Below are 16403 nucleotides of genomic sequence, written 5' to 3'. Positions count from 1 at the left end.
TCATTCGTTCTCTTTTATGCACAACACTATATTGGGTACTAAGATTTTTTTCCAGAATTTGAAGAGTCATTGACAAAAAAAAAGCATCCAAAAATATATTTATATACATAAGCACCATGAGAGTTTATGTACAGAACATTTAAAAGCACTCTTAGTTCAACAAACAGTTCAAGTACTGTATAAATGCATGAAGAGGAAAAATGTGGTAAGTCTGTAAGTTTCTGAATAACACATTTACAGGGTTGGAATCTGGTTTAATAAATAATCTGTACAGAAATGTCAAATTAATTTACACATGTATAAAAGATTAAAAAACAAAGTCTACCCAAAATATATAAAATTATAAACATTGGTACAGCAGTGAGTGGGTTGCCAGGTTTTTGTTACAATATTGTTCCCTCTTGAAATGCTTCAATCCATCTGATGGAGAAAATGAAAAAGAAAGAAAACAAAGTTTATATTTCAGCACAGCATGGAACTGAAATCAATACACTTACAGTATATAGTGTATCACCTAGGCTCTCAACACATGCTACACATACCCCAGGGGGTACTTTATTAGGTCTCAGGAGGAGCTTGTCATAATCAATCTAATATGGTAAGTTCTGGGACCAACAATAAATAATAATTTATTTATAATTACATCTGAATAATTATGAATTGTTAAATAACAGTATTAATGAATGTTGGAAAGGCATTTATTTACCAATATGGAGTGCATCTAGCGAATATATATGCATCCATTGGGTACTTGAGATGATGTTACCAGCAAATGGGGATGCTTGGTCAATGTAGTCATCAATAAAGGGGTATGTGATATAATAATGTTGAGAAACACTGGTCTAACAGATGTGAGTGTGTGGCTCAAAGATAAAATCTGGACATTATTTATAAAATGTTTTTACAATTTACACTATATTAACTTACGTGTTAGTTTCATTGTTGAGAACATGGGTAAGAAGTGGCCAGCATCTAGGTAGTGAGGAAATCATGCAGCTAAGCAAGCCTGAGAGCAGTGATAGGTGCTATAATCCATGAACGACCATTGTGTAACTCACAAAGCTGGGAACACACATTTTTTGCAGGATGACATAAGGGCAGGGGTGAGCACATTGGTATGAAATTCATATGACCAGTCCAGGAGTCAGAAAGATTGTTTTTGAAAGCTCAATTAACAATGGAGAAATTCTCAAAAGTTAGACGTAAATTTAAAGAGACTCTGAAGCGACAATAAATCTCGCTTCAGCTCATAGTTAGCAGGGGCATGTGTGCCCCTGCTAAAACGCCGCTATCCCGCGGCTAAACGGGGGTCCCTTCACCCCCAAACCCTCCCCCCCTTGCAAAATCAATGACCAACTTGGTCGTAAATTTTGCTCTTCCTGGAGGCAGGGCTAATGGCCGCAGCCCTGCCTCTCAGCGCGTCTATCAGATGCGCATCACCGCCTCTCCCCCGCCCCTCTCAGTGAAGGAAGACTGAGAGGGGCGGGGGAGAGGCAGAGGTACGCGTCTGATAGACGCGCGGGAGGCAGGGCTGCGGCGGTTAGCCCTGCCCCAATGCGGAAGCGCTCCCCCGCTGCACGGAGGGGATTTGGGGGATCAGGGACCCCCGTTAAGCCGCGAGATAGCGGCGTTTTAGCAGGGGCACACATGCCCCTGCTATCTATGAGGTCTGAAGCCAGATTTATTCTCGCTTCAGACTCTCTTTAAGGGCCCTTTTCCACTAGCAGTCACTAGCATTCACGCTGAACGCTAGCGATTGCTGAATCGCAAAAGTCAGGAAACCTCCGGCGATTGCGTTCACGATTTTGCTATGCACTGTACTGCATAGCAAAATTGCGGCAAAGATCGCTCCGCGGCGCGATCACGTTTGACAAAAAAAATGAATCGCGGTAGTGGAAATACCCTACCGCGATTCCTATGTTATTTAGCAAACCCTAGCGATTGTAAAATCGCTAGCGGTTTGCGATTTTTCGATTCAGCTAGCGCAAACGCGCTAGTGGAAAAGGGCCCTAAGCATGATTTTAACAATAGCACAATGTCAGTTTTCATTATCTTCTATTAGAGGTCTACTTTAAAGTGAACCCGAGGTGAGAGCGATATGGAGGCTGCCATATTCATTTCCTTGTAAACAATGCAAGTTGCAAGGCAGCCCTGTTGATCTTCTAGCATTGTAGTATCTGAGTCGAAACCCTAGAGCAAGCATATGGCTAATCCAGTAAAACCAGAGTCGGCTGAATCAGAGTACCTGATCTGCTGCATGCTTGTTCAGACTCTATGGCTAAAAGTATTAGAAACACAAGGTCAGGCAACTGTATATGTAGCCCGTCTCTCCTTCCCGACAGGTTTCAGTGGTATGCCGTCATGAGGGGATCCCCTGATGATAGCATACCGCCGAAACCTGGTCGGGAAGGAGAGACTGGCTACATATATTCTCTGACAATACCGAAAAGGCTTATAGATAAGGTGCGCTGGATTGACTGTCTGTGCATATACCTTATACATGATTTCATGCAAGGAAGGTCCAGTATGCGTGGATCCTCAAATGTAAGTTGTTTTGTATTTATACAATGTGTTTCAAATAAAATGTGTTAACACCCTGTTGCAAGGAATACTAAGCCTGTGTTGTGGTTTTTACCCTGGGTGGTGGCCACATCTTATATATTGAGCACTGGGTGACTGCAGGCAGCAACCGGAGGGGTGTTTTAACATACAGCGCTGAGGTATACAAATCTATTTATCTGTATCCACTGTGGATTGGAGGAACCTCTGTCAGCTAAAACATTGTTATTGTCTAGCGCTCAATTTCTTTTATTCTTCAAGGATGCTAACCAGGCAATCCAAAATTTAAAAATCACTTTTATTTTTCTTCTCCATAAAAGATCATTCCCTGGCTCTTATTTGGTACATCTGCCGCACAAAGGAAATTGCAGGCCATGCTGGGTTTTCTTTTCTTTTTTTTCTTTTCTTTCCCCTCAGACTTAACTAATGCAGCCTGATTGGCTGAAGCATCTTTCCCTCCTGTTTTCCTCTTTAACACCTCTGTTCCTCTCTGATTGGCCAATATTTCTCAATGTGCTTTCTACTGCAAAGCTGGGTGGGAGTGTCTGAAAACTGGGAGGAGGTCAGGCAATGATACACAGAGTAAGGGAAGAAATTATGTCAGGATTGGCTTCATGATACACACAGACAAAATGGAAAATCCTATGAGGGATTTTCTCTTTTTTTTTTTTTTTTTTACTATAGAAGAATCACTAAAATCAAAATGTGGACAGTGCAATACATGTGTAATGTAAGTAGAGCAGTATTTTTTTACTTGTATATGTGTTTTTTTCTGAGATAGTATGGCTGACAGCTCCACTTTAAGCCAATTAACAAGGTAGATAACTTTTGGAACTAGGTCAACTTTTGTTTAGAAAAATCAGAATTACCTTTCAGTAGTGTTTGCGTCATCAGCTCTGAAGGCATAAAATAAAGTGTTTTTGTGCAGCAGGTGAATGATTTTCAGGTCCATGCATTCTTCCTTTACTATTCTCACTGTAAATCCCAGTAAGGGCTGGCTTTCCAAGGCTGCAATGTCCTATAAAGAAATAACACGTTTCTAAGTATAGGGGTTTGTCTAAAATATCACTGTATACAATCAAGTTGTTACAGTACATGCAACAGTTTTCTGATGATTTTTATGAAACAAATACGGTATATAAATGAGATTGAACTGAAGACACTTAAAGCACACATGCATTTTTGTAAATGTAAACTGCTGGTAAAGCTGCATTCTAAGCATGGTGACTGATGGCATTACAAGTTAGTTTTCTATTGGACTAAATTCACAGACCCATTTTAGCGGGTTAAACTGTTTATTTACTATACCGAATATGTTTGTGACTTTTACATACTAAACCTAAATACAGAGCTTGTGCCTACTGACAGTGACCTACCTTGGGCTGGGTGGCCTCTGGATCCTAAAGAGGCTTCTCCCATCCTCCTCACTAGAGGGGATCTAGTGCTGGGTCCCCGAAGATTTGCTTGTCGCTGCTACACGCATGCGCACTAGCAGCTGTCCCTGTGCAATAGAACAGACCCGACTAGGCATGGTTATTTCCACCAGAGCGGAAAGCCGCTAGTGCGCATGCGTGCAGCTGTATTTGTAAATATTATTGTGAGATACTGTTCAGGGGAACCAATGCTGGACTGGGCTGGCTGAGGACGAATTTTTTCCCTAAAGGTTTTATTTTAAGGTAGCTCTAAAATTTTCTAAAAATAACAAAAAGTCAGATACATCGGTAGAGGGATACTTCTGGATAGCCCATAGGATTCCCTTACCTTTTTACACTCCACTGTTCCAGCGAAGAAGGGTAACTAAGGGTCTTCTAGCCACTCTCCCATCCAAGGATGAGCTCTTCCATGGCTGGCTGAGCAGCCAGAAGACTTATTTGACTGACTCCAATCAAATAAGTTTAGGGGAACCCTTTGCTGGAATGGTGGGTTATAAGAAGAGGTGGGAAACTTCCGCACTCTTCAGAGGCTTCCCTCTACTATGGAAAAAATCTAACTTTATTTTTATAAACGATTCATGGGTACTTTGAAGGTGGCCATAAATGGCACAATTTTTGGTCAATGGTCATATTTTGATCTGTTTGTTCAAATTTTATTATGTGAGGTATGAAAGCAAAGCGGCTAGTGAACCCAACAGACCCTGAATAATCTTATAATTTATTGTTTCCTTAAAGAACTGGTCGATCAGCTGCTGGATTTTTCTATAGATATAATAGCAACAGGTTTCCATGTCAGGAATAGTTTGAATTCTTTAATGGTGTGAATCAATTAAATCTGATCTCAATAGGCATGTAAAAAATACAACGGTTTGTTAAAAATTGCACCATTAATGAGCACCTCAGAAAGTCAGGAGGGATTAAAGCCCTGGATCCAGCAAGGTTTTTTTTTCTTAGATAAAGTGAAAACAATACTTTCTGGCAATATAAAATAAAACACCTGCAGCACTCCATTACTTGTCACAATTCTCCTCAACAGGTACAAGCAGGCTTCACTCCCATCAGCTCTCACTGCAGGCAGTCTGAATGATGCCACCTTAAAGGGAACCCGAGCTGAGAAGCATAAAGAGGCTGACATTTCCTTTTCAACAATGCACATTGCCTGGCTCTCCTGCTGATCCACTATACGTTTAGCCATAGACCCTGAACAACCATGCAGAGCAGATGTTTGACAAATATCTGACTGGATTAGCTGCATGCATGTTTGAGGTGTGTGATTTCAACACTACTGCAGCCAAAGAGATCAGCCGGACTGAAAGGCAACTGGTATTGTGTAAAAGGAAGTAAACATGGCAGCCTCCTTATGTCTCTCACCTCAAATTCCTTTTAAGCCACATAGGACATGGGAGGATCACAGTGACACGGACCACATAGCACTATGTGTGAGGTTGCTTTGCCTGCCAAAGCCTCAGCTTCAAATAGTACAGCGCAATAATATTTTCAATATCATGTCCATACACTGTCAGTAAATATGAACAGCAGACATGTTTATGCAAATGTACAAGTGCTTCATTTAACATATACTATCACACTAAGGGCCCTTTTCCACTAGGGCGTTTGCGACTGCTTAATCGCAAAACCGCAAACCGCTAGTGATTTTAAATTCGATACGGTTTGCTTTTTAACATAGGAATCGCGGTAGGTAATTTCCACTACCGCGATTCGTTTGCAGTGCATAGCAAAATCGCGGCCGCAAACGTCGGGAAATAGCCGGTAAATTTTTAGCTTTTTCAATTCAGCAATCGCTAGCGTTCAGCGTGAACGCTAGCGATTGCTAGTGGAAAAGGGCCCTAAGGGCCTATTTCCACTACACGCAGATTGGATGCAGAAAAACTGACTCCAATGAATGCCTATGGGAAAATCTGCATCAGAAAAATCGCGTTTAGTTGAAACAGGCCCATAGGCGCCCACGGGGCAGCCCCGGTCACATCGGCTCCCTTCCAGTTTTGTTTTTTTCTTAGTCTCAGTCTAGTTGTTAGTGTTTAGTCTTTGTTTTAAGCCTTTAGTTTAGTTTTTAGTGTAGATAGATACACACCCGCGGACAGCCCGGATCACAACTGCGAATCCCGCAGCCTCTCTCACTGCTGCTGCATGACTGTTTTTGCCTGTTATTGCCTGTTACCTGCACGTGCCATCTTATTGCTCCATCTACCATCGCAGCTCCATGGCTCGGAAGCAGCCGCACTCCCCAAGCACGACGCGCATTACCACGCACACCAGAGAGGAACTCCTGCTATGGGAGGCCTGCAGTGCTGCGTCCCATGCATCCCTGGGGGACACAGTCTGGGCACACATCAGGCTACTTACCAGGAGGGCCAGGTGGGCCAGCAGAACATACCGCCCCAGGGGTAAGAGAGCAGGAGTACAAGCGAAGCTTAAAAGGAAGGGCCTGCGTTCACCCATCCCAGCCATTCTCCTGGCTAATGTCTGCTCCCTCCCAAACAAGCTTGATGAACTACTCATACTACTTGGACGCAATCGTTTAATGGGCGCAAACACCCCAGTCCTTTGCTTCACTGAGACGTGGCTAAATGACACCATCCCGGACAACTCCCTCCAACTACCTGGCTTCAACCTCTTCCGTGCAGACCGTGACAGCGCACTCTCCGGGAAACGGAGGGGGGGTGGCATCTGCTTCTATATCAAGGCCACCTGGTGCACTAACACGTCCATCATGGTCAGATGCTGCTCCCCAGACATCGAGCTCCTACTCATAAACTGCAAACCTCAATATTCACCAAGAGAATTCTCCTCCTACGTTCTTGTAGGAGTATATATCCCCCCCAGTGCCAACACCAAGATCGCTCAGCGTACACTCAGCGACACCATCTCGCGGTGGGAGACCTCCCTCCCAGACTCCCTCTTCATCGTCTGCGGGGACTTCAACAGCGCGAACCTCCACACGGAGATGCCTCGCTACAAACAGCACATTACTTGCCCCACCAGGAATCAGAACACCCTGGACCATTGCTACACGGTCCTCAAGGATGCGTACAAACCTATTCGACAGGCTCCCCTAGGGAACTCTGACCACTGCCAAATCCATCTAATTCCCAACTACAGAAGGCACCTTGAATCATCCAAGCCAGTCCTCAGGACTGTGAGAAAGTGGACAGAAGAAGCTAAGCTACAAATACAGGCCTGCTTCGACTGTACCGACTGGGCGACCCTCGAGTCAGCCTGCCTGGAGGATTGGTCAGAGAACGTCATCTCCTACATCAGCTTCTGCGAGGAGCTGTGCATCCCCACAACAACCTTCAGGGTCTACCCTAACAACAAGCCCTGGTTTAACGGCAAGTTACGTCGGCTCCGGAAAATCAAGGAAGAAGCGCACAAGTCCGGAACCCCGGAGGAATTCAAGGAAGCCAGATACACCCTCAAGCGCGAAATTAGCAACGCAAAGAGGGCCTACTCCAACAAGCTGGGGCTCCGCCTGCGCTCAAACAACACACGGGAAGTCTGGCAAGGTCTTAGGGCAGCCACAAATTTCAAACCCTCACCACAACATGCACCCCCGAGCCTCGAACTTGCAGAAAAACTCAACGAATTCTACTGCAGGTTTGAACAACCAACCCATGTAGGAAACCTGAGGGCCACCCATTGGGCAACCCCCACCTCTCCTAGTACTGGCAGTGCCCTCCCAGAACCAGCAGTAGTCCAGGTGTCTGACGTACTCAGGCACCTCCGGAAACTAAATCCTAGGAAAGCCTCTGGCCCAGACGGCGTGTCATCTATGTGCCTGAGAACCTGCGCTAGCCAGCTAGCCCCCGTGCTGACCTCCATTTTTCAGAATTCCCTATCGGCTGGCAAGGTACCCTCCTGCCTTAAAAGGTCCACCATCATACCAGTACCCAAAAAAACAGGTGTTATGGATCTCAACAACTACAGACCTGTGGCCCTTACCTCAACTGTCATGAAGATCCTAGAAAAATTGGTCCTCACCCATCTGAAAAACTCCACCAACGCTCTCCTAGATCCACTTCAATTTGCATACAGGGCAAACAGGTCCATTGAGGATGCCATCAACATCAGCCTGGCATATACCATGGAACATCTGGACAGACCCAACACCTACGCCAGGATCCTCTTCCTAGACTTTAGCTCCGCTTTCAATACGATCTGCCCGAACATCCTGTACAACAACTTAGCGCAACTTGGGCTTGACGGAAATCTCTGCACCTGGATCAAGGACTTCCTCACAAACAGGACGCAACAGGTTAAACTTGGCAGCTGCCTCTCCCAAATGAGGACCACAAATACTGGCGCCCCCCAAGGCTGTGTACTGTCTCCGATCCTGTTTTCCCTGTATACAAACAGATGTACCTCAACTGCTGACTGCGTTAAGGTAATTAAATTCGCAGATGACATCACCATCCTTGGTCTCATCAGTGGAGTGGATGAAAGCACCTACCGCAGTGAGATTGAGCGAATCTGCAACTGGTGTAAGGACAACATGCTTGTCCTAAACGCTGCAAAGACCGTCGAGTTGGTTATCGACTTCAGGAAAAGTCCCCCCCCCCCACTCAGCCCGGTATTCATCGAAGGCACTGAAGTCACCAGAGTATCAAGTGTTCGGTTTCTGGGCACCACCATCACCAATGACCTGAGATGGAGTGAAAACACCACTAAATGCCAAAAGAAGGCGCAGCAACGGCTGTTCTTCCTAAGACAACTCAGGAAGTTTGGTATGCCGCAGGAGCTGCTGTCTAGCTTCTACACTGCCACCATCGAGTCAATCCTGTGCTCCTCTATCATCGTTTGGTATGGGGGTGCCACCACGAGTGACAGGTACAGACTACAAAGAGTAATCAAGGCAGCGGAAAGAATCATTGGTTCACCCCTGCCACCTCTGGACCTCCTCCACGCATCCAGACTGAGAACAAGGGCAGACAGGATCACGAATGACCCACACCATCCTGGCAGCCGCTTCTTCAACCGCATGCGCTCAGACCACCGGTACAGGGCTATTTCCACCAAAACCTCCAGGCACAGGAACTCTTTTTTTCCCCCAAGCAGTGGGCCTTCTGAACTCAAGTCACACACACAGGAAATAGCACACCTGTGACCCAGGCCTAAAGTAATGTTTACCTATTCTGTGGTTACCGCATGTAATGCGCACTACAATACCTAAATTCCCTTGTCTGTACATGTTTTGCACTACCTGGTTTTAATGTCTTTGTCTGTCGTCATTGAATGTTTTTGCACTATGCCTCTAAATGCCTTTGTACTATGCTTTATGCCGATGTGTACCACAAACAATTCCGAGTGTGTCAACTGCTGCACTTGGCGAAATAAATCTGATTCTGATTCTGATTCTGGCTTTCATTGGAGTCAGTTTTTCTGCATCCAATCTGCACCCAATCTGCGTGTAGTGGAAATAGGCCCTAAATCAAAAGGGTCACTTTATACTTGAGCATTTTTAGGCATTTTTCTAGGTGCATTTTCCTGCACTCAATATTTGTGTGTGCAGAGCGTTCTGTTCATTTTTCATGTACTTTTTATTATAAACAATAGATGGCAGTGCATGTCGCAGAAAAGGATGTATTTTCTAAAACACAGATAAATGAATATAATTTTATTCCATTCATCCACAATTTGGATTGACAGACTAGAATTGTAAGTATAGGACGGCCCCTTACCTCACTAGCAGCATAGGTATACAGGACTTTGTTCTTTATCACAAACCACATCTGCTTCCAGGGCTTCTTGCAACCCTTTGACCTTTGCAAGTAACCACTCATTGATGAATCTTCTGTGCTTGCAGACACCTGCAGATAAATAGCAACATTTTAGTGAACTTGTCACTTTGCCTTTTTACAGCAATTAGATGTATTTCAGTTTACTCAACTGTGTTTACAGCAACCAGATGAACATGGTGCGAGCAATGACTTAGATACCTCACTTTTAAAAGGAAATTATACTTTATACTATACTAAATAAATAATAATAGTGATCAATACTAACATTTCTACACCATTACCATGAATGAAAAAACAATATCCAAAGCTCGAAAAATGTCAAATACACATTACTCCATGCAAAAGCAGGCAAGATATTTTATAATCAATTTGGATCACCTGCTCACTAGTTGATCACAAGGGACTATTGTAATACTGGTGACAGTCATGCTGTCTTCATTCCATACATTAAATACACAGGGCTGTCACTGACATGAGATGTAAACATACTTTCAGAGCTGCAGGGATTTTCTTGTGCTTCCGTCCAGATGGAATGCTATGGAGGACTGACGAGAGGGCGCTGGATGGGGACTTGTGGTTTGCAGGTGAACCAGTCTTGGCAATGTTTTGATTATCTGTTGTAATAAAACATGGATAGAGGATTAATTTAACATGTCCTACTTGCTCAGAAGAATAGATGAGCTGTTGTAAAGTGGTAAAGCCCGGTTTGCTTTTGACTGTAGCAGAGTTTTACAATGGGGAACAGAAGACTAGATTTATTGCTAATCAGGTGCCTTCCACCGGTCCGATGATAAGATACCGTAGATCATGATCCAATCAGATAAGTCTGATTATCTGTCTGGTTACTGCCCCCTCCTTTCTCACTATCTCATCTGTGTATTGATAGGTTAGATGAAAGAGTCTAGGCAGCAGTCCGTCCAATAAAACTGCACTGTACTCTGTAGACAAAATGGATCTACAGGACCCAGCTAGCCTAGCATTTGTAATATATTTATTGCAAAAAGTACAGACGTACACAAAAAGTGTACAGTACAATGCACAAAAAAACTATTACTAATAAATGCATACTATAGTATGCATTTTAAATAGGAAAGAATTAGCTAGGGCTTTTATCAAATGCACATTTCTGAAGCAAAAACAACATTATCTCAAGTCTTTATGCTATAAAAAGATTCTCAGTTGAGCCAGCCATTATGAAAACCTGTTCACATGCAAGAACAGCGGCTAGAAATTAAATGAGATGCAATGTCCAATGCTATACCTTGTTTCTGGAGTTCCTGAAAGCAGTGATCACATACTCTTGCTAAATGATTCTTCATATACTCCAGACTGTGCTTGTTTGTTGAACAGGCCTGACACACAATCTGGAAACAAGTAAGGAACAAGTATAAGCAATACAGTATATGGAATAACATCTATTAAGAAAGGATTAAAACTCATTTTCGTTATGCCAGAATGTACTGCATTAGACAATGGATGCATAGTCACTGTAATGACTACTGCCACTCCAGATCAGGAAAACGTGTGCAACATGACTTTTCTACCAAGGACAAAAATTGAATGGATGGATGGCCTATACTGGCCTGTAGAAAATAATTGCAGACTTCAGCTCATCCATTTTGAGTCTGCTGCCTTGTCTGTCTGAATGTATGCCAGCACACATAGTGGGAATGGGGCCTAATGAGGATCTCTCCACTGTGAACCTGCCTTTATATTTTTATTATGGTTTGTATCCCAGATGTGTTATATTACAGCCCTTTCCTCAAATGTATTATTGTGATATGTGACCTCACCCCAGCTTCTGCTTTTGCCACACCAGTGACAAGAAATTTTCCCAGGAAAATAAAACTACCCATTGCTCAACCAGTAAAGGACCACACATAGTAAAATTTACACCAAGCTTGTGGTTGCACAAGCCACCAACTGGCACACTCCCACTCAAATGAGTTTCATGCACCAACCAGGAGACCGTTTCATTAGCTCCTAACCCTGTCAGCCAATCACAGTGATCACATAGTAGAATATTAAAAAAATATAGTGGTTCTGGCCCTCAAGGGGCCAGAGTTACACTTGTTGCTAGGTCAGTGCAGGTATATTGCAGTTCAGTTGCTACATAGCTAGCATGTAAATTCATTTACGTTTCAGCACAAGTGCTTTGATAAATACACCCAATGGCTAAAATTCAGTACAACAAACCTTGCCACATGCTCTGCAGTGGTGTCTTCTCCAGGTCAGAGTGAATTCACTGGTACAAACCATGCACATGGTGGCTCTTCCATCAGGAATCCATATTGGTGCCTTAGCTCCAAGTGCATCATCTCCTTGTTCTTCAGGATCAGTCTGAAATACAGGCAGTGTTAAGGCCATGTCTGCTGGCTTCTTGCATAGTCTACATGCATTTTATTAAATTAAAACCAGAGCTCTGTTAAATCAAAACTTCTATTATAACCCAACTCCGGGGCTATATTTGTAACATTACTGTGCACAAATATTACCTTATGCTGCTTGTACCCTGGCAAGCACTACTACACCTTCTACTACTCTGAAATCCCTTGCTAGCATGATTTCTCCTGGCCACAGAATGTGGGGTAAGGGTGCAGCAGTAGTTCTTTTGATACTAAAATAAAATTACACTGTAGTGATATGAGAATAACACACCTGGAACAAGTATGCAATTAGTTTGAGGCAGTGGGGGAGCAAAGCCATGAGTCAGAGGGGAGGCTGGCAAATCTGAGCAGACACATAAAGACACCCAGGTATTGCCACCTCCTAAATTTTGATTTAGTTCAGTTGTACTTTAAAGTATTGTAAGCACAGGATCAGCATGAAAGACAGGCAATGTTTTAAAGGAAATAAAAATGGCAACATATGTGTAACAACTGGAGGAGGAGCACCTGGAGACAGAAGAGGACAGGGCAATAGGGTCCCCAACCTCTTGTATTGTGCATATAGTAGTGACATCACAACTAATATGGCAGCTCTTATGCTGATAAGTAACAACACAACAAACAGTAAGGCTTAAAGGACAACTGTAGCAAGGGGGCTATATTTATTTTCTTTTAAGCAATGCATATTGCCTGGCTATCCTGTTGATCCTCTGCCTCTAATACTTTTAGTTATAGATTCGGAACAAGCATAAGCCGATCAGGTGTTTCAGCCAATCTCAGATCTGGCAAGATTAGCTGCATGCTTGTTTCTGGTGTAATTTAGACTACTGCAGCCAAATAGATCAGCAGGGCTGCCAGGCAACTGGTATTGTTTAAACGGAAATAAATATGGAGGCCTCCATAGTCTCCTCACTTCAGCTGTCCTTTCCACAGGGGTGGAAATAAGCTTGCTTTTAAAGCAACTGCATTCTAGCACCCTGTATCACAAACTACTGTGCACATAAAATAATATGCATTTCTGCAATTTTTGTCCTTTGTTGTAAACCGTCCAAGTATGACACAGAGGTAGTTTAACAGTAAAAGCACAGATCCAGATATTTGATGGATCATTTTGGAGGGCATAATTTGTCAAAGAAGGGCTTTACAAATGTTAATCTTCCATTGGTGAATCCAGCGTTCCAGTCTTTTATAAATTGGTGTATTATCACTTTCATCGTCCATTTCCACCGAATGTTATGCCACCACCTGCTGACAACGACCAATCTTTTGTCCAAACTTTGTTCATCCTTCTATATACTTGCCTTCCACGGCTCTGCTCTATTACTGTAGGATTGGCAATACAATGAAAATGTGAGGAGGTGAGCTTACCTCCTCTTGACTCTTTGCTGGATTGAAGGTTATTTTCTTTTTGGCGTACTCCTCAATTGCTGTAGAAATTGCTTCAAGCCAATCATCTCTTTCAGTAGCAGAGCTGAAATGAAAGAAAAAAAATTATGTATTCTGCTTGGATGTCCCATCTCTCATCACCAGAGCACAAAATGTCTTTACAATGAAAGTTGACTACTATTATGTTTTCTAACCCGCATTCTATGCATTATAGTATGGAACTATCAAATCAAACAATCATTATATACAGTATAATTAATAGGAAAAATGTTTAACAAATGCTGTAGCAGAGCAAACACTACAAGAAAACAACAACATTTTGCGCTGGTGCACACCAGAGCGGTTCTGAAGCGTTTTTTTAAAACGCTTGCAGGGGGAAAACCACTTGGCTAATGAAAGTGAATGGTGCACACCAGAGCGGTTCGTTTTTTCCGCAAACGCAAACTCGGGGGCTGCAGCATTTTTTAGATTTCAGAGGCGTTTCTGCCTCAATGTTAAAGTATAGGAAAGTGGAAAAACGCTCTGAAAAGTGCTAGATCAGAGCGGTTTTCTAGGCGTTTTTGTTACAGAAGCTGTTCAGTAACAGCTTTTACTGTAACAATATTTGTAATCTGCTACACAAAAACGCTCCAAAAATCGCTAGGCATGTGTAGAAAACCTCTCTAAACACGCCTAGAATCGCTCTGAAATCTGCTTCAAAAACCTCTAGTATTTTGCAGATCTGCTAGAGGTTTGTGGTGTGCACTGGGCCTAAAAGACCACTAAACATAGGCCATCTTCAATATATTAGGGTTTCTCCTGCCTTGTGACCAGGGGCGCCTTTAGCACATGGCACTACAAGCAGCTGCTTGGAGCGGCATGAAGGGGGAGGGGCGCGCTGTTGCGGGAGGGAGACTGCGGCTGATTGCCATTATTACCATCAGCGCCGGCTGCGCTTGTGTCCGATCGTGGTTTATTTACACCACGTGCTCTGCTGCCTTTATGTACACCACCCCGCCCAGGCCCAGCCAATAGAATGAACAAAACTCTCACTGGAGTTCCGCCCACTCCACCTCCTCCTAAGTGCCTGGCCCGCCTCTCTCCCTAGCAGCAGCCGCACGAGTTGTTTACTGCGTGTGTGCGGTACGGCGCCGCCTTTAACTCCGCCCCCCTGAAGGCAGCGTGACTCACCCTGCCGGCGCCGGATGTCTAAGGCAGTGGTCGGCAACCCGCGGCTCCGGAGCCGCAAGCGGCTCTTTTTCCCCTTTGCCGCGGCTCAGTCCCGGCTCCGGTGCTGCAGGGCTGCCCATTCTGACACTACACCGGTAGTGGGTGTCAGTGGTGTGACGTTTGCGCGTGTGACGTCACGTGTGCTGCCGCTGGCCGGCAGCCTATCAGAGAGGCCGCCGGACCAGTGCAGGGCTTCGGGCGGCCATTTTCCCGTAGCCCTGCAGTGTAGTGCAGGCAGGACGTGACGTCGGGAAGGAAGAGGAGCTGACGGAGTTGCGCGCCACAAGGAGGTCGGGACCGGATGTCGGGACAGGAGGAGATCGTGACAGGAGGTCTTCTTACTAGGTGAGTAAATGGGGTTTTCTTTTCAGATCTGCTGAAGGATTTGTGCATATTGGGGTCATTTCTGCTGAAGGATTTGTGCATATTGGGGTCATTTCTGCTGAAGGATTTGTGCATATTGGGGTCATTTCTGCTGAAGGATTTGTGCATATTGGGGTCATTTCTGCTGAAGGATTTGTGCATATTGGGGTCATATTTGCTAATGATTTGTGCATATTGGGGTCATATCTGCTAACGATTTGTGCATATTGGGGGTCATTTCTGCATATTGGGGACATATCTGCTAACGATTTGTGCATATTGGGGGTCATATCTGCATATTGGGGTCATATCTGCTAACGATTTGTGCATATTGGGGGTCATTTCTGCATATTGGGGACATATCTGCTAACGATTTGTGCATATTGGGGGTCATATCTGCATATTGGGGTCATATCTGCTAACGATTTGTGCATATTGGGGTCATATCTGCTAACGATTTGTGCATATTGGGGACATATCTGCTAACGATTTGTGCATATTGGGGACATATCTGCTAACAATTTGTGCATATTGGGGACATATCTGCTAACGATTTGTGCTTATTGGGGTTATATCTGCATATTGGGGACATATCTGCTAACGATTTGTGCATATTTGGGTCATATCTGCATATTGGGGTCATATCTGCTAACGATTTGTGCATATTGGGGACATATCTGCTAACGATTTGTGCATATTGGGGACATATCTGCTAACGATTTGTGCTTATTGGGGTTATATCTGCATATTGGGGTCATATCTGCTAACGATTTGTGCATATTGGGGTCATATCTGCTAACGATTTGTGCATATTGGGGTCATATCTGCTAACGATTTGTGCATATTGGGGACATATCTGCTAACGATTTGTGCTTATTGGGGTTATATCTACATATTGGGGTCATATCTGCTAACGATTTGTGCATATTGGGGACATATCTGCTAACGATTTGTGCATATTGGGGACATATCTGCTAACGATTTGTGCTTATTGGGGTTATATCTGCATATTGGGGTCATATCTGCTAACGATTTGTGCATATTGGGGACATATCTGCTAACGATTTGTGCATATTGGGGACATATCTGCTAACGATTTGTGCATATTGGGGACATATCTGCTAACGATTTGTGCTTATTGGGGTTATATTTGCATATTGGGGACATATCTGCTTAGACTCTAAGGGGAAAGCACCGTCACTGACTGTCTGCGTACCCCCTGCTGAGCCCACCTTAGCCAGCCCTGCGTGTGTTCCCCTCTCTCCCCGGCGGTGATCCCCCAAACATGTGGCTGCAGCCTCCTGCATTAA

The 16403-nt window shown here is 44.0% G+C and overlaps 1 protein-coding gene across 1 annotated transcript in view; it reads right to left on the bottom strand.

Annotated features, from left to right (window-relative positions):
- Positions 1 to 233: 233 nt before the first annotated feature.
- Positions 234 to 16403, bottom strand: part of FGD6 (FYVE, RhoGEF and PH domain containing 6) — a 165200-nt gene continuing 149030 nt past the window's right edge. Inside the window, exons 15-21 of the mRNA XM_068276795.1 lie at positions 13504 to 13606; positions 11945 to 12088; positions 11010 to 11112; positions 10238 to 10362; positions 9689 to 9817; positions 3429 to 3577; positions 234 to 420 (exon numbers count right to left, since the gene is read on the bottom strand). Of these exons, the coding sequence (XP_068132896.1) occupies positions 384 to 420; positions 3429 to 3577; positions 9689 to 9817; positions 10238 to 10362; positions 11010 to 11112; positions 11945 to 12088; positions 13504 to 13606 (790 nt within the window). The 3' untranslated portion in view covers positions 234 to 383. The remainder of the gene's footprint in view (positions 421 to 3428; positions 3578 to 9688; positions 9818 to 10237; positions 10363 to 11009; positions 11113 to 11944; positions 12089 to 13503; positions 13607 to 16403) is intronic.

Source organism: Hyperolius riggenbachi, chromosome 3, assembly GCF_040937935.1.
Source record: "Hyperolius riggenbachi isolate aHypRig1 chromosome 3, aHypRig1.pri, whole genome shotgun sequence".
Lineage (NCBI taxonomy): Eukaryota > Metazoa > Chordata > Amphibia > Anura > Hyperoliidae > Hyperolius > Hyperolius riggenbachi.
The sequence above is the reverse complement of the archived record's forward strand: the minus strand, read 5'-3'. Positions and strand labels throughout refer to the sequence as shown.